This window comes from Manacus candei, unplaced genomic scaffold, assembly GCF_025592945.1.
Source record: "Manacus candei isolate 608988 ecotype Guabito, Panama unplaced genomic scaffold, ASM2559294v1 h1tg000014l, whole genome shotgun sequence".
Classification (NCBI taxonomy): Eukaryota; Metazoa; Chordata; class Aves; order Passeriformes; family Pipridae; genus Manacus; species Manacus candei.
Genome location: NW_026138062.1, coordinates 59,489,352 through 59,515,946, shown reverse-complemented (window position 1 = coordinate 59,515,946; position 26,595 = coordinate 59,489,352). Strand labels below are relative to the sequence as shown.

The window sequence follows — 26,595 nt, the reverse complement described above, 5'->3', positions numbered from 1 at the left end:
ACAGAAAATATGGAGGGAAAGCATGAAAAAACTTTTTGTATAACAAAGAAATGACCCAAATTCAGGTCAACTTCTCTCTCCTCTAAGCAGGATAAAAGAAATACGTGGTGCGAGGAAAGAGCTACCAACACTGGAAAATCTCTTTCATCATTATCTAAGCATCTCTTACTTGTAGGCATCAGGATCCTCAATGTCTTCAGCAGCCTTCTCCTTCTCAAGACCAATCTGGAATAAAAATGTTGTCTTGTCTTTAAACAAGCAATAATAGCTTCAACAGACAATAAGGCTCTTACAAACATTAAGACAGAGCTCCCATTGCCTCTCACAAAACCAAAAGAAATCTTCATGTTCAGTATTACTATATGGGCCTTAAATATCAGGTTTTAATATTTCAAGAAGAAAAAGCAATTAAGCTGGCTTTTATATGCAAAAGACCCAATGAAACACAATTCTTAGGGACAGAGAACACAAATCCTATATCCTCCCCATCAACATTAACCATTTACATCATTGCTTGTCCTAACTTCACTCTGTCCCATAACATCTTTGGTTCTCCCAGACCCAATTCTCTTGTCTCCCCTCACTGCCACACTGACAAGAGTCAACATAGCCTGGGCTAATTCCAAGTTACATGTGTAATTAATCTGGTTTGCTTTTGCTGACTGCTTAATGGGTTCACAATTATTAGCTGTGAAGTATGACAGATGGATGGACACTGCATTGCACAAGCCTCATTTCCCTAGGCAATTATGCTCTAAAAAAAGAGGGGGCCTATCACCCAACAATTTAGTTGTACTAAATTGATCTGTAATTTAACTCAATTAGTTTCAGATGATTTGTGTTTCATTCTCTAAGAATCTCATTTAGTTTAATGAAGACAGAATTTCTAAAATCTTCCACATGACTTAAAATTAGAATAGATACTTAATGAAAATATACTTTGAAAAGGGAAAAACTCTATTAGGATGGTCATTAAGCAATGTTGCTAGCCTGAACAATAGAAATTGACCATAGGGATCTTTATATAGACCTACTTACATATTCAAAATTCTAAAACTGCATATATGCTTTATAATAGTATATTAATCACTTCTTGTAGTACTGGAGCTAGCAATACTCTAATATCAAGGGTTCCAATCATTCACTTATAGAAAATAACTCTGAGTCTATTCTCAGTGCTGTATGTTCTTGTGATACTGGTAAAGAATTCCAACTAATCATGAACAATGTGGCTGAATGACCAAAATCACAGTTTCCTCTGTCTCCATTGTCAAGCATCCTTCAAAATGTAGTTACCAACTAGTATTAACAGTATTTAAAAGTTGAATTTGTTCTATGGTGACACTTTCAAGATTTTTAAACTGCACTCAATGTATATCTACTGGAATATTAATTGCATGAAAGCACTTCTTTACTCAACAGGTCTCATTGCTTCTTTCAAGCTATATTTATTTAATTCAGATACTCAAGGGATTTTTTAAAAATTCAATAAAGTCTGGACATTTTCAGTGGGGGAATTGACATCTCTTTTCTTGTGTATTATCAATACAACTGTTATTCCAGTGTCATCTGTTCAAATGTGCTAGAGATGATGAGCTCTACAGTGATTACAGGACACCTGTAAACTCATTACTGCCAATGCTGTCCAAGAGTGAAAAAGCAACAGGATCAGCATCATGCTGTGCTCTTTTGCAAGTGTAAAAAAGCCAACTTGTGAATTTTAGATGAATGGTACTAGATGCATGGAGAAACTACACATTTGGTATTCTCCAACATTATTTCTAGAATCTCCATCCAGAGCAGAATCATACTTTACAGGAATTAAACCTAAGGAAGTTAAGAAGTATGACAAATCCTTGTGGTCCTTGCATTCTAGGTATTTTCATGATTACACCTCTGAGTGGGAAAACACTGGTAGAATATTACATATGAACAACATATACCATGTTTATTTGGAGAAAAACAAAAAACATTGAGAAGGAACAATACAGTCACAGTGCCTGTTTATTAGGGAACATTTTGCAAGAGCTATTCTTCTAAATTGTTTGGAAAACCTCAGCTTTTGCTATGAAAGACCTATGATGTCAAATAACTGAACTTTGTTTTGCCCATCTACAGTACTTTCATACCAAAGAGGCCTAATTTAATGAAAGGGGGTAGCAACTTACCCTTGGAAAGGGGATTTCAGCTTTTCGCTCTAGGGGAACGTCCTCCGTTGACAAGATGTCGAATGTAAAAATGTTTCCATCTCCACCACAGGTAATCAGAAACCTACCATCATAGCTAGAACAGATCCCCTGGATCTGGCCATCATCATTGTCATGTACATTGAGGGACCAGTATTTCTTCAGGGTATTCACTGAGAGGTCTTTTTTAGGGAGAGGATAAACACGCACTGAGCCATCCTGCATCCCAAAAAACATCAGTGGACTGCTGGCACTGTCAAATAAGCAACGAGAAACAGTAATAGCAGACAACTTGTAACAAGTAAGCTCAAAACATGACGCTTGAAAAGAGCTAATCTAGCTTAATAAAAGTCACTTTCCCAAGTTTGGAAGCTGGGAGCAAAGTATTTGGATCATTTAAAGTAAGTGTGATTCTGCTATAAAATTTTTTTCAGCTAACTGGCTGCTCAGGAATGTTCAAACATTTGCTGCGCATCATGGAACTAGTCTCAACCCTGAGTTGGGCAGTGTAGCAGACACCAAGTTAAAAGCTAGAAAAGCAGTTTTTCCTCTCTGCTCCCAATTTAGTACAGATGGTGGTGAATGCAGCCAGCAGTACATTAAAGTCTAACTAAAACTGCCTCTGATGCAGAACATGTCTAGTCTTACAGGGAACCTAATTCTGGGAGTCTGAAAATAATACACTCTTTTCATTCATAGAGTTCACAGATGTCCAGAGAAGCCTATATTCTTCACACAAAAGGGATGGACTGACCCCTCTGTGTTCTCCTTGAGGGCTCTTTGCTAACTATGAAAAAGAACTGCTGTTCTGGGGATCACTATATGGCAGGACTTCTAATGGTTCACCTGGAGTTCTACAATCTAGGGTGTTTGAGTCCTAATCAGTGCTTAATTAGAAATCAGACTTTTTCATCTTTGAAGGGCTTTTTAAATTATTCTGTCAGACACAAGACCCAGCTACGTCTATTAGGAATTTTAAGTGAAACTCAATGCCAGGAAAACCAGAGAGACTTCCTGCATACTAGAGTTGAGCCACAATTAAAAAGGGACTAAGGAGTGTACACTCCTCCCTTCCAAGTTCAATTTCATCAAGCTTTATCACAGAGCCATCTGTTACATTACAGTGTTTTACCAGAAGGAGATTTGGTGAATAGGATTGTTGTCGGTGTCCTCGATAGGAATCACTTCAAAGGGTTCATCTTTCCTGTTTTCAGGGTCTTCTTCATGATCATGTGAGAATTCACAATGATAGAGAAATCCTGAGTCATACCCACCCTGAAGAAGAGGATCATAAAGAAAAGGTGACAAAAGAAAACTGAAGCAGCTCACCAGGTAAATGAAATTTTCAGAATGATTCTATGATACGTTCGAAAATGTTACTTCCAAACACCTAATGATCCTATTTATCCACAGACAAAAATCTCTCATGATCACTGGCATTACAAGCCATTCTACCGATATGTTAAGATTCTATCCTCTGCCTGTGAGGGAACAGCTTAGTCTTTGTGCCCATTCAAGCATCACCAACAGTGATACCTATTGGAAATTTACCAAACAAGCTGAATTGGAGTGACACTGATGGTTTATTTCACAAAGACCATGGAAACTATTAAGTATGAAGGGAATTCAATGTCCTAGAGATAGCAGATTTCAAAAAATCAGGTTTTTTATAAGGTACTCATATGTGAAGGGAAGGTTGTCACATCATGCAATCCCATCAACACGAAGTAAAAACTGATTTACCAAGGAAAGCCAAAATTTTCCTGGTGTTGAATAAAAACCACAGAGGATGGGACTGGGTTCCTCTGGTATGTAGAGAGGTGGCAATGGCTCTTCTTCAGGTTCCTGTTCAGGTTCTTGTTCTATCTCAAGTCCCATCTCCTTTTGCTCCTTTATCCATTGAAGCCTTGCCCTCTCCTTCTCCTTCTTTTTTTCCTCTCTCCGTGCAATCTCCTCTTCCAGCTATTACAACAAGCAGAGAAACACAGAGATATGAAACTAAGGCACTGCATGCATCGCTGACTGAAGGAGTCTCATAAATCTAATCCAAGGTGGTCCTGGCATTATATGGAATATCTAGAAAAATCTCTTTTCTGTCAGCTAAGCAGAGATCAACCAGACTTCATGGGACTCTCCAGTGGAATGCCCCATTTCCCTTCTCTAAAGTATTTTAACTCATGGTCCTTTGAAACAGAAATAATTCTGTATGAGAAGCAGACTTCAACATGTCCTCAGAGAGATTATTCCAAATATTCACCACTATGCATACTCCTGCTGCAGAACTCCTAAGTCCTGTTCTCTGCCTGCTCAGAAGAAAGAAAAGTACTAGGAAGTTGAACTCAAATTCCGAAGATCTAGTGCATCATTGATGTAGAGAAAAAGAGAGAAGCTGTAATGGACTTTACTTTTTCTTAACAATAAGGGAAGATGTGCAGAGTTATCGAATCTTTTAAACTCCTTTTCCATTCAAGCCTACTGTAGCATAAACAAGTATCCTTCTCTAAAACAGGATCTTCCTAAGAAGATATTAGATAGTAAATCATAATGAAAGGTCTGGAAGGGATCTCAAAAGAACATTGTTTTTCCCAAAAGCCAAAATTGGCAAAGCCTTAAATATTATCAGCTGATGTTTGTCTGATTTACCTTTTTAAAATCTCCTGCTCTACATGCTAGGAAAACTAATTCAGTGCTTCACCACCCTTACTGTGAGAAATCTTCCTTTGCATCTTATCTAAAACATCCTTGTTGTAACTTATCAATTACTGATATATTTCTAGAGGAAAATTAGAGCAATTAATATTCTTTCTCTCTGCAGAAACCTTTCAATTTTAAAGATTTACAGTGTCTCCCAACAATATTCTTCTCTTTAGATTAAAAAAAACACTCAAAAACCCCCAAAAAGCAAACCCCAACAAAACTCCACAGATATTCTTTTAATCTTTCATTTCATATGTATGCTTTGTGATCATTCTTGTAGATCTTCCCGGGAAAAAAACACCAAGAAATCTTCTCCTGAATAATGACTTCTTCCAAGTTACAACATGAAATGAAGCTTTGCCTCACATTCCATAATACACCACTTTTAGTGTGATGTATGTTCTATTTGAATAAACAAACAACAACTTGTAATTTTAATGCTGAAGCACAGCCACAAATGGACTTTACCTAGCCTTCCCTTTCAAAAGCTTAGCAAAAATCCAATGATGCAATACAGGGACTAGAAACCTTTTTGGGTAGTTTTTTCCTCTGGCACAACGAAGAACATGAAATTCTGCCACAGGAGAGTTTTTTACCTTGATTCGGGATTTGATACTATAAAAATGGAAGTATTGCATTGGCAGGTTTTTAATTTGATAGGTTGTCACTGTATCCTGTTCCTCAGGGAGAGGGGCAGGAACCTGGACAGCAAAGCCATTCTCACAAAGGATGAGCAGTGTGCTCTTCTCCTGTATAAAAACACAAAAAATACAAATATAGGGCAGATGTATATATGAAATCAAAACTTATGAGAAAAAAAGTTAGTTAGCAGATGCATAGGGACAAAGCCAAATTCCAGCCACTCCTAATTGTGCTCTTATTTAAATGGACACTTTTAAATAGACATCAGAAACCAGTGAGCTTCTTTTATGCCATACATGCTAGGCAAAGCTAAGGAATTAAAGAAGTCTTTGCCATGTACAAAGCAGTTATAATTCTGACATTGCTTAGCTTGGAAGCACCATGATGATATTTCGGGAGTTTGCTTAAATTAAAAGATGGATCTGACCGAAGAATTAGGAGTTGAGGTTTTGGGTTGATAATTGCATGAAATTTCATATGTTTCTATATTAAATAAATCCTTTATGTCTTCAAGACTTGGCTCAGAGTTTTGCCAAATGCTATTTAGCTTTGAGTTTGCTTGTTCTTTGATAATACATGCCAAGTCCTTTAAAATGTAAAAGTTAGGAAGAATAGGTGAGGGTAATAATTATTTAGAGTTTTGAGATTTTTAAAAGACAAGTGTGTGTTTAGTTTCAATGTGGAGAACAGAGAGATAGGTTTATTTTATCTGATCCATTACTAAAAATGTGCAAAAAGGGCATATTAGAGTTGCTATGGAAACCTTAACCAGGACTGATATGGTTCTTGTTTCTCTAAGATCTCAGTTTAAAAATGCATTCATTAAATGTAATGTATTTAATTACCGAGGTGCTTTTTAAAACACAAAAATAAGTAGTGTAACACTCAGATGCTTGTACTATGTTTAGCAGGTGTTCACATCTAGCAATGGAGACCTGACACTGGTAGACAAAACTACAGAATCTAACATATCCAAGATACAACAGGTGCTTTTTTAGTAAGTCTTCAAGGAAAGGGCTCAAAATGCAACTATCATATTGAGATCTGTCACATCAGCAGTAAGACAGAATTCACACCAGTCCTTTTGCCAGCACAGCCTTCAGAAGTTGCAATGAACAAGCAGTAATACCAACACCTTGCCACTGTGCACCTGTATAGTGTATCTTGTCAGCATCTAAGTATAATGAACAGTCTCTTCTCTAAAGAGGGATACTGGACCAACCAAAATTTCAGATGTTACCCTAACCCTACAATACTTTTTAAATATTAGCAAGAATCTATTTGGATATGTCGTGATACGCTTCAAACACAGAATGTGAATTCCAAGAAGCATCCAAAATCTTTCTTAATGTGGTCCAAAAGCTTTGCAAAAGCCTGTTTTAACATGGGCAGGAGTCACAGGCAGTAACACTCAAGTAACCTCTTTTATCAAAGAAGACTAAGACCTTCCAAAAGATAAGGAACAAGATTGTTTCTTCAAGGCAGGTGCTCAAAAAGCATAGCAAAATCTTGTGGTTTGCATTATCCAAGGTCCAAAATACACCCCAAATGACAGAACCAGTGATACAGCTACACAGAATCTATCTTTCATGTTGAAGCAGCATGACGAACAAAGCAGCAAAATATCTTTTGCATTTTCCATAGAGAACACAGCTAGAGTCATGGATCTTCATCTATTTTCATTGCAAGTTCTTTTCAAAATTATATTTTAACACTGTAGGGAAGGAAAGAAAGCAAACATGCAATACTCACATGAGAAGGTGGAGACCACTGTAATGCCTGTACAGGCCCAGGGACACAGATAAATCCAACTGGCTTGTATTCATCTTTAGCAGCAAAAAAGAAAACTGTTTTGTCTTTACTCTGAAGGGACAAAAAATAAAAAACAAAAATAAAGATGACAACTGAATCACAGCTGACCAAAAATTCAAAAGACTGTAAGCACTTTGTGATAGAAACACATACTTCGATTTTTTTTGTTGGTACTTAGAATTGTATTTCCATGATGATTACTGTGAGGAAATAAAAATCCTGCCCACGTTGCTCCAGGGCTGTGAATGCACCCATAGCCCTTAATTGTTCTCATGGGCCTTCTCTGGCATCCCCAGCCATGTGCTTTCTGGCCATTGCTCTGGGAGTTCCTTTAAAGCTCAGGCTCAGGCCCGATTTTTCAAATAAGACAGCACAAGCTAATTTCCCCAGATAATAAGAAAATCCAGAACTGGTGCACAGCATAACTCATGGCAGCTTAAATCCTACATTAAGTGAAATGCATAGCAATTCGGCTCAAGGAACATGTAACTGCAAATGCACTGATCATGGCTGAGGACCAGCTTTTAAAAAGAGAGACCACATTAACTTGAAATCATCTCAAAGACTACCAGGCATACTGACAAACCGACTGGCTGACCCTGTGGTAAGGCCAAGCAGTGCTGGGTAGCAGCTGGAGTGCTGCCAAGGTGGTGTATAAAAGGACTTGCTTTTACTAATTCCAAGATCCCACTAAACTAATTCCAAAATGAACCAAATCCATCTTCAAAGGGGATTACAGAATTCACACTGAACAGTCCAGTAATTCACAAAATGAATTGTGTGAACTGCACGGTTGCTTTCCTTCAGAAAAACAGATGTGAGTGCAAACAGATCCTTCTCCCAGCAGTGCAGAGAACTACAACAAGCAATCAACAGCAGTAACAGAAGTATAACTGTATTGTCAGTGAACAAACTTTACCTTGTCTCTTTAAACAATCTCTACATTTGTGGTTTAATAAAAATAACCAAAAGAAATTATACACACCCCTGTGGCAAACACATCTCCATTTCGTTCATATGCCAAGGCTGTAACTGCAGCAGAATGAGGTTTGAAAGCCTGTTTCAGATTTATCTCTGCCTTCTCTGTACTGGCCTGTTCTGCACGACCAGGCAGTAGTTTGGGATCATAAACTTCAATTATGCGGACAACACCATCTTCAAACCCTACAGCAACTAGACCTCCTGCAGGATTTACCTTTAAGTGAAATGAAGAAAAAAATCTCAGTGTACATCTGAGACCTTAGAAGAATCCATATGGCACATGCTCTTGTGTTTATCTGTAACTCATCTTACATACAAGTGTTGCTGAAGCCCAAAGAACATTTCATACATGGGAAATGTTGTTTATTCTCTCTAATATGCTACTACAAAGGAAGGGAGAGGATTGGGAGTTATTTTTTGGGTTGGGTTGTGTTTTGGTTTTTTTTAACAGGTAAAGTCATTGAGACTGGAAGTATTAATGAGGATGTGGTTGTAATGTCTGAGGAAGAGGTAATTCATACTGACATCAAGATATATCAGTAGCTTCTTAAGGAAAAGAGTTGGAACTCAAAACAGAAATATTATATTACTCTGAATATAATATTGAGCATCAAATATAGGTATGATTTTTGAAGAGGTGAGGGGACAGGCGTGGGTCTGGCTGACTCCATGTAAAGTACAAGTGTCAACAGGGACAGCTACTTGAGATGGAAAATAGGAGTTTTTACCGTAAGTCCTGTAGGTAAGCCAATTCCTACCAATTAAGACATTTGAATTGTGAGAGAGAAAGGTTAGCAGAAACAGGCCTGTGTTTTAGCCGGATATAGCTGGACTTGCAGATTTAGGTGATATTAGCTATACATGATAGTGCCTTAAAGTCATTTACAAGCTGAGCCAGCTCCAGACATGGCACACTAGAAATGAGACCAGAAGCAGAATTGCTGTGTGAAGAGGTAAATGTAAATGGATAAGCTTTATCCATTTGTCCAGATCCTGCTGAATGGCAGCACAACCCTTTGGAGTATCAGCCACTCCTCTTGGTCTTGTATCATCTGCAAAGTTGCTGAGGGTGCCTTCTGTTCCAGAGTCCAGGTAACTAATGAAGAATACTGGCACCCATAATGACCCCTAGGGAACACTGCTGAAGACTTGTCTCTAGCTTGATTTTGTGCTACTGATGCACCCCTTGGAGCCTGGCTATTTAGGCAGTTTTAAATCCATGTCACTGTTTGCTTATCTAACATGTACATTGCTAGTGTGCCTATGAGGACATTATGGTATACAGATGCTTCAAAGTATGCTGGATTGAATTTTCTTAGATTAATAGCACAGATACATTTGAGCACCTTAAGATGGGTGAAAGTATCTAATGGGATTTTAAATGCAGTTAGGTAGACTAAGTACCCTTTGTTTCTCAGACTGTGTTTGGTAACAACTTTCATAAAACTGAACTGAGTCAGTTTTGTGATGCTGTACAATTTATTGTGGCAGACAGCTTACCTCTTGAATGTACAGGTCATCACCTAACAGCATCCCAGAAAGGCTGCATGGCCAGAATTGTATTTAAAAAGCACTCTCCCAGTGTAACCCTCACTTAGAAATTCAAGTTAGTACTTTCCTCCTAAACTTGCTTATAATTAATCCACCAGGCTTGCTACATTTCCTCAAGAACATAACTAGACACTATTTTAATTAAAATTAGCAAATATGTTTAAAAGCGATAGACTCCACACTCCACAAATGATCAGTTCTGGCAACAGTTTTTTATGATTTATCTCCAAATGTTTGTGGATTGTCTAGGCTGTCATTGCAAAATGTGTTGACTAACTCGTGTTAATTGACAATTACCCTGCGTGGGTTAAATAGAAGCTGTCAGTCTATAAACTAAGACTACTTTGCCGACTGCACACTGAGATCTGATTTTACAATCTCAGGAAGACACAAAGTAGGATACCTGATAATCCATAGTAAAGCCAAACTGTACACATACTATATACATACATACTACTCCACAAAATTATATATATATACTACTACAGTACATTCCACCATAGCCTAACAGTGACCTCTTTCATGTCTTGTTTAGTGAGCAGCTTTCTTGATGCTGGCAGGCTCATAGGCCCCTTTATGAATTTTTGTTAATATGTTAGCAAAAACTCACAACATATGGTGCCCATGTCAGCGCTGTTCCTCCCTGTTTAAACTTAATTTCACTCAGTTCAGTGTGGCTGCTGAAATCATAGATACGCACTGACCCTGTGTGGAAATAAGACAGTAAGAATTTCTTTCTTGCAATATCACTTACTATATAACTTACAGTATCGCTTACATGTTAGGATTTATGGAGAATTGTCTATTTATTTGAATTAAAATCTGGATAGAATGTATTTTTTTCTCTTTTGAGTAACAAAATGCCTGCCTGGAAAGACATGATCGATGGTTACAGAGTACCACAGCTAGCATGGTGTTCATGAACAAAACATATTCTTTCTTCACTCTTTAACTTACATAGAAACAAGAGTTGTTGAGGTTAAGGACTGTAATAAGAAGTTCCATGCTGACCATCCACATGTAATTTTCAAGTAAGCACAGAACTGTGGCATACTGTAAGGAGTATCTGTACTGACAACATAGGAAAATACGATATGCTACTACTTGGGATTGCCTAGGGAGGAAAACATTTAAAGGGAGGAAAACGTTTAAATTAATGAAAATGGGAGATTGTCCACAGAAGATCCAGTTTCACCAGAGGTAAAATTAACAGATTCGCAGGCACACATTTTGGTTTGCATAAAATTCTATTCCAGCTGGCATATATCCAAAGTGTCATTTGTTCAACTGGTAGGAGTTTGTCTTCAGGCTAGAAGACATTGCATTGTAAAATACAGACAAATTACAAGATACTACTAACAAAAATTGAATTAAAAGACCTTGTAGCATTTTCTGAGCAGTGTAAATGACATTGATGACATTGTTAATGTTCTGGCCAGCTGTTCTTCTTTCAAAGCACAAAAAAAGCTAACAGTGAGAGGCCTAAATGGCAATATTTATACAAGTTAAATAACTATGTCTATAACTACATGTTATCTGTTGTTGAGAGCATAATAGTTACTGCATTTTCTAAGAAAAACACAAATATTAATATTCACAATGGCTTACATAATGCTAGAGGTGTATGTAATCCCTTACAAAACAAAAATCCCAACACTTATCAATCCAGAGTCTTGAATACAAGTGCTGTTATTCAAACCAGATGTCTCACATTTTCAGATGTTCCTTCAGAACAAACAGAACTTACAGTGTTTCCTATTAAAAACGCCTGTTGTTAAAATCCCGCATTTTTGGGATGAAGCAGTCTTAGTGAATTGTTTCAAAACATTAATGATTTATTTGCTTCAACTATTAAAGAACTGTGCGGAAAGTGACTTTGCAAGAGCAAATACACGACTTCAGTATAAAACAGAACAGTTCCAAACCAAGCATCACTGCTCTTCGAAACCAAGAACGACAGTGGTATGAGAGGAAAGAAGTAGTGCACTTACGGTCAAGAGCTGTGGTAGCCATAAGGTATGTAATGGGAGAGACACTGATGGCCTCAACTCTCCCAGAGTGAAAGGTACACAGGCACTCTGGATCATGGGTCTGCAGTGCAAAACAGAAGAGGAGGAATTCTGCTACATTCTACAGCTGCATTTACAAGGCAGTACCGGTCATTTCTGGCAAACCTGGAAAATCTAGACAGGTGCTCTTTGTGTGAACAAAATCTGGCAAGCACGAGATATCTATATGCAATTCCCTTTATTTTATTTAAATGTTCATAAGAAGATCATGAGCAAAATTAGCACAGGAACATTTTGTTCATTTAAAAAGTCCATCATTTTCTATGTGAATATAAAGTGGAATGCCTTCTGTTAAGTGGTTTGAGGCTTGGAATTAATGTTTTAAACAATGAGCTGTTGCTCTGAAGGCAAAGAAAATGCTCTCAAGTTTCAGCTTATGCTGCCTGGGAAATCATTCATCATCCAAGGAATTCTAGGTTTTGCTATACATTTTTTACATTAGTTTTTATAGTATGGTTTGTAAGTCTTTATTCACCATAAAATTCTTGGAACACATTTTACTTTTCACAACAGAATTTTATGCCACTCATGGGGTTGTTCCCGTTTACTTTAATATGCTTGGGAGCAAAAATTAAATGCCCCCTTTTTTCACCCATGTCATCTATTTCTCCATCAAAAACATCTCCAGCAGTAACACTGGTTACCAGTAGGCTAAAACATGTCAAGTGTATTTCATCTTCTCCTTGTTTTTTCTAGTTCTTTCTGTCATTTAGAGACAACAATAAGGATTGTTTCAAATACCTATTTAGATAGGCTATATCAACAGTCCTTCATTTCCTGCATCCATGCAACTTTCAGTTAGCAGTTTACGCAAATAAAACTTCTTTAAAGTAGCTTGAATTTGGCAGCCAAAATTTCAGGAATCAAAAATCAAATTACTCTTTATAATCCTGCACAATCCTTATAATCAATTACACTTGAAACTTCTAATGAAAAAAATATGTTTCAATGCTAAAATTTTCAACTGAGCAACTTCATAAAACACAAATTTTATTGCAGATGCAACCAGTATATTTAAAGGATGCAATAGGATATGGTTCCTATTACAAAGGAACTGGAAAAATCAGAAGAAAGAAAAAACAAGCTTACCATATTTGAAAAAGTCAAATCCAGCTTCCAGATTGCTCCATTTGTATCCTACAGAAGGAAAAACATAACGTGTAAATTGAATATTTTCAGACTCAATTTAGAAATAAAACTGCACACTTAAAAATTCCTTAACAAATATCACTGTGAAACAGAAATGACTAAATGTGATGATGTTGGTCCTATGCATCCCATCCATCAGATCCTGGTAACAGAACTTGGACAATACTTTTTGGCATTTTTCTATTCTTATGCAGTTCCGGCTTTGAAAGCTAGAGTCTCACACGTTACTATACACTAAAAATACAGCATAGCATAACATAGCATAATTCAGCTGGGAGGGACGTACCAGGATCATCTAGTCCAACTACACGGCCACTTTAGGGCTGACCAAAAGTTAAAGCATGTTATTAAGGGCACTGTTCTCTTAAATGCCTCTTAAACACTGACAGGCTTGGAACACAAACCACCTCTTTAGGAAGCCTGTTTCAGTGTTTGAAATAATAAAATTATATATGTGGGGGGAGAGAGAGACTGAGAGAGAGAGAGAAATTTCTATATATCCAGAAGAAGATTGAACTCTACCAAAAAGAAATGCACTGATTTGTAATGGACTCCTGCTGTTACCACAGAGATATATGTACTTGAGTGCATCTTACCTGAGCATACCAAACAGTCCGTCCCTGGTCCTGAACTTTTGACATGAAATTCAGGCTGACATTCTTGCCAACACAAAGTTCATTCATAGGCTCCACCTCCAGTAACCCTGTCTCATCCACAGAATCAGCACCATCTATTATCTCAAAGTTCCACACCTTCATGGAATTGGAAGTATTTAAAAACAAAAACAAAATAACACTTTTTTTTTTAAGGCCAGGTTGTTTTCATACACAATTGATACAGAAATTCAAAATTATAAGAAAGCAAAATCACTGCTTTGAATGTAACTTAGAACAGTGACAGTAGCTTAAATTCAGCCCTGGCCCTAGCAGAGCTATACACAGCAGCTTCAGAACTATAGAGAGCAAATGATATGTGTGGGCTCTCGGCATTGCTGAGGCAGCACAAAAGAATGGGAAATATAACACATCCATGTTCTGCTCTGTGGGATAAGGACAGCACGTTTATAATCAAGTGAATTTTCCTAATGGGGTAATACCAACTTATAAAACACAACAACAACAACAAAAACTCTAGGGTGTTTGAAACCATCCACTGTCTATAATACTCAGTTTCCCATTGATTATCTGGGTCATTTCACACACCAGCAGAAGACCCATCATGTCTTCCCTTAAAGAGCAGGCAAAGAAAATTCTTAGTTAATTTCTGTGTAATTTTAATGTTAATAATCTGAGCTTTCAAATACTCAGAAAATTAATTTCAAATATTCCTGTAGTTTATTATTTATTTTCTAAATAACACCACATGCATCGATAGTCCTGAAAATTTTAAAGAATGACAAAAACTACATATGAAAAAAATGTTAGAATGCAGGCAAGAACAAAACTGGTAAAGAACAGCTGAAAATCACTTTGATTTACTAAAGCAAAAGGTGATTTATTTATTATTGTTAAATAGGGAACACTTTGTGAATGCTGTCCAATTCAAACATACACTGTGGAGATGTGCTCCTATTTTGTTTGTTTTAAAAATTCATTTTCAGAAACTACACTTCAAAATTTCCTCCAAAAACCTGCCAAAGGAAATATGTAACCTTTACCTGTTGACCATATATTTGCATACCTAAAGGCAGAGCAGAAGGAAAACTCACCCGAATGAACCCATCTTTTCCAACACTGATAAGTTCTCCCTCCTCAAGAACTAACTGGTTGACAGGGCCATGGTGACAGGGCTGGTGTCCCTCTCGACAGAGCTCTACTTTAATGAGGCCCCCTTCCCAAAGCAGCAAGTTGCCCCACTCAGTTCCTGAGACAACCTTCAATGCAAATGAAGATAAGCACATAAGCATGTGCACTTAATTGTGCAGAAATACTGGCAAGAACCCAGTTAACATTTGTGCCTTCCTTCCATGAAAGCATTAAATCAATACCAATGTACAGATATTCGCAAGAGAAAATATAAGGGGTGAGAATGTTCAACCTTTTAGCAATGTGACATAATTTGCATGCACTGAAATGGTTAAAGATTAGGACTAACAGACTTTGTATTTCTGTAAACTAATGTTTTCACTACCCCATTAGAAGACCCTCAGCTCTAAGCCAACAGAGATCTTTAATCTGTGAATTACAGCACTAACTGTATTTTTCAATTATTATAAAGCCAGACAGGTTTGGGGTTAATTAATGCCAATGTTATATGATCAAAACAAGAGTCTAATATTATATTATCATCGAGGCTCTAATTCAAATCACTTTGAATCAAATAGTAACTCTCCAATTTACGTAGTAAACTTTATATCAAAACCAAGAGGGAATACAAAATCTTTTCTTTTCCTTTTTGTTATTTTTTCTTACTTACCTTCCCATCGGGGAGCTCCACAAAACCTAAAATGTCGGACACTGCTGTTTTTCCAAACCTGCCCAAAGCTCCTTGTAACTTGAGACCAGTTAATGTGAGAGCCATCTTCCAGAACCTGAGTATAGAAAAAATATCACTCTCTGATATAAGATTTCTTACACACTCTCCAGTCCCTTTTAGATATTTCAATACTGTTACTAAGGCTGTTCATTTATTACTATTTTTCACAGGGGAACTTGTATTTTTTCTTTTGAAAATGAAATAAAGCTTTGTAACTGCTAACTAATATTTTCCTATACAACGCCTATGAAAAAGCTAGGAAAAGCATTTGGAATGGGCAGAATGAAGATTAAATTACAGTTTAAAATTAAGAAGTGTAAAATCAACTGCTACATCTTTCCAGCTACAACCCATACATATAGTTAGGGATACCTATTTTATTCTTGCTGTCTCCAGTGTATGATGCTCAGCCTTGTAAATCTAAGGGACTAAGGTCTTCACCAAATGTCATACAAATACTCTCGTGGACTTGAACTGTACTATAAAACCTTACCAAGCCAAAGGTTTTATCCTAAGCCTTAATAGTTCTTTTTTTAAGTTACTGCATTACAGAAAAATTAACATCTACTGCAATTAGGGATCGTACACTATGTGTGCAGAAGACATTACCTTTAAGATAGTGTTGGAAATTGAAATTTGAGATCACATTTGTGTGAAAGATCATGTTTATCATGTCATAAAAACTGTGTCAGAGTTTATTCATAGTATTTTAGCTCAAAAGAAAGTTTACAGGAGAGTTTGTTTTGTCAGATTTCCATAAATAATGCATTCTAAACCACATTTGCTCTGGGTCTAAATAAGTAATTTGCTATTTCAGACCCACCTTGCAACTCCACTATAAAGCAAATCACAGATTTTGATCTGATTCCTCTGTCAAAATTCCAAGAAACTTTAGATGCATTACAATTTTAAAGGTACCATTTTTATTACAATAGAATCACATTCATATCTCAAGTCTCTGCTGTGTTAACATTGAGTACTGGATAAACAGAGAATACAAAACTAGAGCTTAACGTTCTTGTTTATTTTTTATAAGGATCCATGAACTTATCAGAGAAGGGAAGAATATCTTTGGTAAGCCTTCTTTGAAGGCTTTTGGTGGGATCAGAGGGTTTCTGATCGTTGACTTGGCAACCAACTCTAATGGCTGCCCAAACAGCAGATGACTTCACAAAAGGTAGAAAGCCCAGAAGGCACAGAAGGCATATTTGCTATGTTACCAGCTAGAAGACATGTATATATAAATATTTTTATTACTTCTCCCCAGTGCTTGTTGAAATTACAAGAATGGAGCCAGTGGTACTGACATTTAACATCAAGCATCACCCTTTTTGGACACTGAAGGTGTTAAAAGGCTTGTTTGACTGGTTGAAGGATTTGAACTTCCCCATTTTTGTAATTGTAATGCCCAGGTAAAATAGCATTCCTCATTGGTCCATGTTTGCCAATGATACATTCCTGTTAGTCATCTTCTATATATTATGACTTCAGAGGTGATATGTATTAATCCTAATCAGTAAACTTACTTGATGTGTCCTGATCCAGATGTAGTTAGATGCTCTTCATTCTCAGCAGAAAATCTGACCTTGTAAACATCCTGTGCAAAAGCTTTTGACCTCAACACAATCTCTTCTTGTTTCCAGTCCCAAATAGTCAGCATGTAGTCAGGGCTGCTCCCAACAGTGGCCAACAAAGTGCCAGCACGGTTGAAATCACCAAAAACGTAGGCTTTCTCTGTTCCACCTGAAGAAATGTACAACCTCAATACATATGCACAGGAAAGAGGTAGAAACAATATGAAAATCTACTCAGAAGGAGCTCAATTTTCACTGCAATTATTTTTTTCAATAGTTAATAGCTCTTGGTTGGCTATCTACCAAATAAAAGTTTCCTCCCATGCAATAATGAAAAAGCTTGAAACCAGTGTTTTCTATTTTTGCTGTGAAGGATTTAAACACTGTATTTCCTTCTAAACTTCAAGTGACCCACTACTCCATCTGCTGAGATCTATAAACACTAGCCCGTCTGTGTAAAATGAAAACAGAACCTTTTACACTACCTTGAAGTATTCTGTAGGGCCTCAGTGAAGGATATTTGTAGATGATAAGGTTTGGCTTCTTTCCTTTTTCTCCTACTGCAAAGTACTGCTTAGTAGGGTGTGCCTTGAAAAAGCAAAAGTCCTGTTGCATGCTGTAATGACACCTTTGTCTCCATCCTGCTAGTTATTGAGTTATTGTATTTTCTCACTCAGTAGTCAAAACATACTGCCATAAATTCTAGGTTGCATTTTTCTGTGCATTTATTCTGAACACCTGCTAATCTATTGCTCAATATAAGAATGAAGCCACTATGCACACAAAATGGTGTATTGCACATATATTTGGAGCCATGACAAAATGTGAAATAACTTGCTTTATGATGCATTCTTCTACTATTCCTACCTCAACCCTCGCTAGCTAATCTTTCCATAGCAGCAATTGTGTCAGCAGCCATTTACTTCTGCAGCCATCAGCTTCAGCAGACAGCTGCCGAAAAGCCATCCAGAACGACACTATTCTGAAGATGTAGAAATGTACACTTATTCCCCAGAAAAGGCTGCTTACAATGAAGCAGAACAGTCTGAGGCTGGTAATCTGAAAGCCTTGCTCATGTGAAATAAAACTGAGAGATGGCAGAGCTTTCACAGGGGAAGGTGCTTCAAATTCAGAGATAGCACTTGAAAGTTCAAGCTCTTGGTAAGTTCACTAGAGTGAAACCAGATACTTTTTATCTTCACTTGTATAGGAACTTGATTTTCTAAATTTTAATACTAGTATCACTATGACTAGGACAGATTAAGTGTTAAAAAATAAGAGTTGCTATGAGCCAAAAGGTTTAAACAAGAAATTAAATTAATTAAAATGAAATCAATTTTATTTTATTAATTAAAATTAATCCCAGCTGGCACTTGTCAGTCTTTTTAGGTACCTGAGCCTAGGATTGAGGTGTGCAGATATTTATCCTCTGCCAATTATATTGGTGGGATGAGTAGACTACACTGCATGGTTCACACACTCCTCTAATCAATACTACACTGTCTTACACATATGCATGTGCAGCTGTAGAAATCTCCCATATCTGGCAACCAAGCAAACATTTTTTTTCCTAGAAAGTGACCAGCATTCTAAAGCAAGAAACAAGAGCCATACTGCGATAAATCCAATTCCACCACCACTGCTGCTCCGGAGATATCTCTGAGATTTAGTTTTCAGATCCTGGATCACCACCTGGTTGCCTGCTATATACAGCAGTTTTTGGCTGTCCATCATCTGCAGGTTTACGGTTCTGGTAGACTCATATCCAAAAGAATATCTGGGAACAGTCCAATAAGGAAAAGATTAGACACTGCCTTTCTAGAAAAGTTTACTAAGTGGATAGGAATGCTTAAACTGAAACTGAAATGGGAATACTGAAACTAGTGACTAAAAGCCTGATGGCAGGAGATAGTTTTCTTCAGTATACAGTGAAAAAATATATTATGCCTCTATAAGTGAGAGGAAGGCCCAAGTGAAGGCCTTCTAAAGTTCACATTCCATCCTTTCATCTCCACCACAGGCCACATCTCTTGCTTCTGTTGGATCCTTTGGAGCTGCAAGGAATTCATATTCTATCCATGTTCTCTTTTCAAACAAATGTGAGAGATGTGCATCAGATTACTAGAAACTGTTCTACAAACAGAGAGAGCAAACCAAGAGATCAAACCAAGGCAGCTTTCAAGCTCACTTCTTAAACATTTATAGGCAGATGTAGACAAGGGAAAATCCAGTCTTCAACAGCAACTGAACTATGTTTGCAGAGAAAACCAGCAGCACATATGGAAGTCACGTATCATATCCTACTTGACCATACCTAGCACAGGATTTATTGTAGCTCTTAATTGATGGGCATCATTTCCTTCATTCTACCAGTTTAGATCTTCTGAGCACCAGACTACAAATCTACCTGGTTTCTTTCTCACTTCCCCCTTAGTAGTTCTGTGAGGAACTATGAGCTACACAACAGCTCTTCTGCCCTCCCCTCAGTTTCTTGTGTGGCTACACAGAAAGGGAGAGCTTTGCAGTGGACATTCTTATGCTAGTCTTCTGCCTGGTCACATTAGCTTGTCCATGATCTAGTTCTACAGGAGTACTTATGATAGTAAGCACTTTGTCTAGTAAGAAATGTTTGAGATCAAGACAATGTCTAAGATTAAATTCACCCAGAACCATAACTGGTCAGGATTCTTACCTGTGTCTCAACCAAAGGCATTCCACTAATGCCACATAGGCTATTTCAAATTTGACAAATACAATTTTAAGAGCACATATTAAACATCATTAGCTTTGAATTTGCACAAACTCACCAGAAAGGATACTTAAGAGTAAGGAGGTTAATGGGTATCTCAGAGTTTTCAGTGACAAATGGTCGTGAACGTATATCTTCATAATTATAGCAGAAGGTTTCCGAGAGTTTCCTTTTTACCTCCTCAGGCTTTTGTTGTTTTTCCGAAGGTACTTCACTCTTCCCTTGGTCTTCTGACTCACCTTCAGCATCTCAGAAATGGGAACATAATGGAAATTTATATTCACCATAAATTTTACGTTTCTTGCTAATATTTCCACCTAACCTCAAAAGTTAGGTGGAGGAGTCACACATCCTTTGCCTTCTTTGACAGAGTACCAAGTACTTCATGGCTCAAAACAGGGGTGCCTTGTCTTAGTAACTACTGGTCCTGGGAAGATCTGTAACAAATTCTCTCTCTGGCAGAAAAATTCTGAGACTGTTTTAAGAACATTGATTTTAAAACTTAAAGACTTACCAAAGCAGCTCAGTTGAGGTTTGCTTTAGGTCTCAGCTTTAGAAACCAAATAAATTTGAGTGTCTCTTTTCAACAGCTATTGAATGCACATTGTTGTACAAAACAATTAGTAAAACCACATATAACACACCACAAGAAGACACCATTGTCCTCAAAAAGGCACACTGATAATATGTGACCCAGGGTAGTTCTTTGCTGGATTGCAATGCACAGTGCCATCAACTTAACCTCCAACTAGTGGTAAGCATTTGTTGAAAGTAGTTTCCAGTTGGATATCTCAGGACAAATCCTCATTATCTATTTTGTAAGCTTTTCATGCTGTCCTCACCTTTTTCTCTCCTAGGAGTTCCATGAGAAACAACCAAAGGGATCAGAGACCAGCCATGGGAAAGAGCAAAGTTAAGTCAACTGAAGGAGAGCAGAGAAGTTCAGTCACTGTAACTTGATGGCACTGGCTGAGATGCTGTTCATAATAGTAACAGTGGAAAAAAATGAAAACTAGAAAGTACTGGGTTTTTTAAGTTTGTGCCAACATCTCCTCAGTGGACAGCAGTACTCAGCAATGCTCTCAGTGTCTGACTCAACTTGCTCCATCCACTTCCTCCTGCTCCTCTGCAGTTGGTGATTCCTTTGGAATACTATTTTTGTTTTCTTCTGCAAAGTATAATTGGGATCACTCTCCTGGGTATGAATTTCTTGGTCTTCTTTGCTCACACATGCCATGTTAAATAAATACATAGGTCTGCAGTAGTAAAAAAATCCCATCTGTCCAACAATGGACTTCCTGCTGTTAGCATTAAGTGTAGGGAGAAGCTTGCTTCCAAAAAACAGTAATTTAAAACTTAGGGGAAGGAAAGAAACACATCCTATAACAGGAAAAAAGGTATAACAGAAAGATCAAACAAATGCCAAAAGTAATGCAGCGATACATAAAAAAATTCTTCCAAAGTAGATTTTGTTATCCATCCTACCTAGATGTTGTATGTTAGATGACACGCAGGACATCTGAAATAGACACTGGACAGGCATTGCAAGATGGAAAAGATGTTAAAAAGAGAAATACGGGCCTCTGGCTGAAAGAGTCTGGTGGAGTCAACAACCCTATTGCAGCATTAGCTACAGAGACAGGCCTAAGCAACAAAAACTTTCAGGGGAGGGACTTTGTGAGCTGAGGGACAGCAGGAACTGCAGGCACAGTGGTTAGCCCAGAACTTCACTTTGACCAGAGTCAAAATAAAATTGGGCAACACCAAGAGCAGAAACTGGAGATGAATACTTACTATTAAGGAAACAGCTAGTGGTGGGAGAAGACAGAAGCTACTGTAGGTTCAGTATTGAAATCACTACATAATGGGCAGAAATACTCACGGACACCACTAGGATCTTCCTGTTCATCTTCTGTTGGTTCCTCGTCATCTCCCTCCTGTTCCCTTGGAAAAGATGGCATGTCCTCTGTACCTGGTGGTGGTGAGGAGGAACCTTTACAATTTTTGCATTCATCTGCCATTTAGACTATTTTCATTTCCTCTCCAATGCTTTGAGATTCCCAAAGATAATATTTGCCTTCTGCCTGTACACAAACATGGATAACCCAAAGATATGTCTTTGTAAAGTGAATTAATTGGTTCAGGTTTCAGGACTCCAGGCTTTGCATACAGTGCTATAGAAAGACTTTTATCTAAATACTGTGAGCTGATTTAAACTGATTTAAATGTTTTGGGCTTCCCTTTAATATACTGTGGGGGGAGATCTGTTTTTGAGACAACAAGACTATTCTTTCACCTTTCTGGTGGACTTCACTAAACTATCAGGATGTACACATTCTGAGAGTATCTAATATCTCGAATGAAAAAGCAGGAGAGATGCATCTTTAAGGAAAAAAATCATCTTTTCTTCAACACATTCTATAATAATAGAAAATTAATTTAAGAAGTTAACACAATTTTAGAAAATTTGAAAATTTTAAACAGCTTAATAACACCTTCCCACACATGATTTTTCATCTTTCAGACTACCACTTTCAGAGTGCTACAATTTCACTAGTTACTATTATCCTCTGGAGTGGAAAATGTCCAAATTTTTCATATAAAACCCCAAAACATTGACCATTTTTAGAAAAGTCTCAGAAAGAAGCAAGAAAAGCGTAAGGATTGCTCTTATTCTAATTTTGTTCTACCTTCTGATTTCAAAGGTGTTCTCCATTTTCAAATAAAACACCTTAAAATGAACATTGGAGCAATTTTTTTACAGATATTACAGTTATAAGCTATCAGAAATCAGAAAATTCAGAAGTTGAACATAAAGAAACCTAAATATTCAGAATATGAAATATAGGCAGGATGCAAGCAGATCTCTCTTTATTTGTAAGCATGACTGATAACAAGGAAAAGTTCCTAAATATGCATTTCCTGTTTCTGGGTTTGGGTCAGAATCCATTTGGGAAAAGACACTTAGAGGAATTTCAGACTTTTCAGATATTTCAGGAAAGGCAAAATGCCCAAAGATAATGACATCCTATAGAAGATCAGTGAGGACAAAGAATATGGTAGATATGTCATTCTTGTCATTAGATATCCAATCTTCATCCAAGGATTCTGAGTCTGTGCCAGAGTCTGACTTTCCTGCATAATCTCACTTAAAAATTACGAATGAGCTTTTATCCCTCAGCAGTGCTGACAAAAACTTGAAAACAGACATTCAGAAAGTTTTACATTTAGAAAACAGATGAAAACAATTGCAATATATCTCAATATATTTAAATGAAATTCATGAGTTTTTAATGGGGTACCAAAACTGATATCACTGAAGTTGAAGAAAGAGTTGTAGACTATTTGCATAAATATATAGCAGAGTGTTCAGAGACCTGAATTCTAATTCCAAACCCAGTAATGACGTGTACAATTTGTATCAGCCATTTCACCTCTGGCTGTCTCAGTTATCTCCTGTGAAAAATGAGATAATAATACTTACCCATCTTAGCAAAGTGTTTTGATATCCATAGAGAAAAGAGCTATAAAATTTCAAATTATTGTAGCTAATTAGAAATCATTTATCTTCTAAAAATTAAGACTATCATAGTTTTCATTATAAATTAATTCCTATCTGGAAAATGCTTTAGGCTGAAAGAGGGTATGAACATTTCCGTCTGCATTGATATCTGGGCTCTAGTTAAAGAAATCTATTGCAATGTCCATTGTGCATATTATTGTGATAGCGTTCAAGCACTGTGCCAAAACAAACTTTGAATTTAAAGACTCAGAGCTGGCTCAAGGGGGTAACATGTCTACTTTGGCTGCAGATTGTGGGTTTCATGAGTTGGCTGATCCAGAAAATTTATGTGCGGGTTCACCATGCCAAAAACACGCATTTCTCTGAGTGTTGATTTTCCTCTCCTGTATGTTTTTTTTTGAGACAGATTTCCTAAATCAGAAAGAATTAAGGCTTTTGATACTGAAAACTGAGACAGTGGCAAGTAGAACTGGTGTGACAAATCTAGTGGGGAAAAAACAAGTTAGCAGTTAGAATTTTTCTGCCAACACCTGACCAGGGCAGCATATTTTTCCTTCAGTCCTAGTAAATCAAGACACTGACTTGAAACACTGTACCAGATCCACATCAGTTCCATCATTTATAAGAACTCAATCAGGAGTGAATTCCGGTTTTCCTTGTTTCAGTGGCCGGTGCTGCAAGCTGTGAATTTCAGCAAAGCTTCATTTTCTTTCAAATTGCCTTTCTCTCAGTTTGTGTTCTCAAAGGCCACAGAATGGAGAAGTGTGTTCATTCTGGTATATGCTTTTGGTTATTTCAAAACTAAAATGTTTTTGGCAATTTTGCTCCCACACAGAATCCCTACATATGGGAGCTTCTCAAATATTCTCATCTCAGACAACTGTCTCATTTATTCAAATACAGCATAATTAAATGAAATGGGTGTTTATTTGGTAACACATAAACAAATTCAGTGAGATGACACCACTTTCTTTCTAGTTTGTCGTCCTACACTTTTCATCTTTTCAGAAAAAAAGATGTTTAAATGTGTAAGCCTCATAAATGCAGCTCTTGCTTTCATAAACCCTGTGACTGACGCTTCAATTGCATAAAATACATCAAATTAAATAATGATCAAAATGCAGCCTATAGTTTTACTGTAGAAACAGAACATATCTAATAGTTATTTTAAGCTGTCTCTGCCCTACTATTAAGCAAGTGTGCTTAAAAGGCATCACCTATCAGCTTTTACATCTACAGAAGAGTGATAATTCTGTCCACTAATCCAGGACATGTAGAAATAGGGAACTATTAATGCTGAACATAACTGCAGTGCTATTAGTACCAGCAACAAGCAAGAGATTAAAAATTAATCTCTACATGGTGCTACTTCTTCAGGATTTTATTTTTTGGTTCACCCTAAAATATGCCATTTTTTGTAGAAAAGCTTTGGCCACTGGTGGGCTTTGAAAAAAAAAAAAAAACACTTGGTCTTTCTTTCAGGAGAGATTGCCTTGTGTATTACTCCTTTGTCTTTATTCCACATGAAGGAGTTCAGTTTGTCCCAGGACTTCCAATCCTGACTCCTCTTAGCATTGCACTGTGATCCTTAAAGGCTACCACACTCTGCTCTTTCTGACCAGGAGGTAACACTGGCCTAAAATATGGCTGCAAAATTTGGCTGTCATGAGGGGTGTCTGCCAAGAGGAACTGCATATTAATCATCTCTTCCAGGATGAGGCATCTTCTTCAAGTCTAGCTGTGCTTTGGATGTGTCAGATTTCTCCCCATCTGCCAAGTCCTGCTCATTTAACTCACTTTCAAATACAGTCTCCTGTCTCCTCAGCACTTTTTTTCTGAATCTTCCATTTCTTTTTGAAAAACAGCAGACCAGTGAAAAACTCTCTTAGCATTCCTTTTAGCCTTCAGACCACATCAGAGTACATCAGCAATTTATTGGGCTGCTGATGAGTACAAAATGTGCAAGCAGGAGAGTTCTGCAAAATTTTTTTGAGTTCACTCAAAAAATATTGAAGTCTTTTAGTGCTTATACACACAAAGAAAAATATCTAAGTGTAAATCAGGCATAGCTAACCAGTGCTGTCTGTTAATCATTATCCATCAGCATTACTACAGAATTAGTAATGAAAGTCAGTTTTAGGCAAGCAACCTAAGATCCCAAGGAAAAAAATTCTGTATGAGAGAATATTGCTGTCTCTTTTACAACAGCTAGAAGACTTGAGAGCAAGGAGAATAAGAGAAGACATCAATTCTCACAACAGTAAAGTCTATAAATTATTTACTAGTCAGAGACTGAGACAGCAAGGAAAAAGCTACAAAGCTGGATGTAGACACACCGTCTTTACCATAGCCCCATTGTCTCTTTTTCCCCCCATCAGAGAGAGAAAACAAGTAGATGGAGAGCCCTGCTTAGAACCTCACTATTGCTATGTTGCACACATGCAGAATATTTTTTTATAAAATTAGGAGAAATAAAACCTAACTCTAATTTCCAATTTACACCTAAGGTAGCCCTCTCTGTGATCCAGGTCCTAGCTCTGTCTCATGCAAGCAACCGTTTCAAGTCTCTTAAAGCGTGCCTTGTGAATAAAGGTTACCGGGTTTTTATTAAGCAGAAACCAGAGTGGGTGACATCACCAGTTACTTATTAACTTAGAGCATAAAGGAAAATCATAAAAACGAGCATGAGAACAGTGCCACAAACGCAACAAGTCATAAAATTAACTGCCTCGCACGTGGTAACGAAAACCCAACAAGTCCCACATTTCAGATGAAGAACGGGATGTGCTGCAGGACAGTCATTCCTGTCTTGCAGCGAGTACCCAAGGGGCAGGCAGGGGACACCCGGCGCTCCCCAGGGGCAGCAGGGGAGGGCGCCTCAGAGGGGCCAGGGGGAGGGTGCCTGGCACGGAGGCGCTCCGGGGAGCGCAGTGCGGGTGCATGAGGAGAGGGGCTGCCGGGCACAGCCGCAGGGAACCTGCGGGCCCCCCGAGGGGCGGCGTGGGGCCGGAGCGACCCCGACCCTCCCACCTCCCCGTACCTGGGGCCGGCTCGGCCGCGGCGTTACCGGTCTCCGGGCAACGGGAGCCGCGGGGCGCCCCGGGAGCCGCCGTCCGGCGGGGCGGGCCCGGCGGCGGCAGCGGGCGAATTAGAGGGGCCGGTGGGTGTTTAACTTCGGGTGGGTTTG

General features: G+C 37.9%; 1 protein-coding gene across 4 annotated transcripts in view; it reads right to left on the bottom strand.

Moving 5' to 3' along the window:
• The window catches only part of CFAP44 (cilia and flagella associated protein 44), a 42,332-nt gene extending 15,747 nt beyond the window's left edge, over positions 1–26,585 (bottom strand). The window contains exons 1-19 of one of the 4 annotated variants that reach the window (XM_051778959.1): positions 26,449–26,579; positions 21,768–21,857; positions 19,956–20,124; positions 18,751–18,913; positions 17,622–17,724; positions 17,089–17,305; positions 15,503–15,617; positions 14,796–14,960; positions 13,684–13,839; positions 13,028–13,075; positions 11,861–11,960; positions 10,480–10,574; positions 8,323–8,532; positions 7,278–7,388; positions 5,480–5,632; positions 3,930–4,148; positions 3,319–3,461; positions 2,169–2,439; positions 170–225 (exon numbers count right to left, since the gene is read on the bottom strand). In XM_051778959.1, the coding sequence (XP_051634919.1) occupies positions 170–225; positions 2,169–2,439; positions 3,319–3,461; positions 3,930–4,148; positions 5,480–5,632; positions 7,278–7,388; positions 8,323–8,532; positions 10,480–10,574; positions 11,861–11,960; positions 13,028–13,075; positions 13,684–13,839; positions 14,796–14,960; positions 15,503–15,617; positions 17,089–17,305; positions 17,622–17,724; positions 18,751–18,913; positions 19,956–20,124; positions 21,768–21,846 (2,573 nt within the window). In that variant the 5' untranslated portion in view covers positions 21,847–21,857; positions 26,449–26,579. Of the gene's footprint in view, positions 1–169; positions 226–2,168; positions 2,440–3,318; positions 3,462–3,929; positions 4,149–5,479; positions 5,633–7,277; positions 7,389–8,322; positions 8,533–10,479; positions 10,575–11,860; positions 11,961–13,027; positions 13,076–13,683; positions 13,840–14,795; positions 14,961–15,502; positions 15,618–17,088; positions 17,306–17,621; positions 17,725–18,750; positions 18,914–19,955; positions 20,134–21,767; positions 21,862–26,448 lie in introns of those variants that run through there. The other 3 variants (XM_051778958.1, XM_051778961.1, XM_051778960.1) reach the window with 3 other exon arrangements.
• Positions 26,586–26,595: the final 10 nt, after the last annotated feature.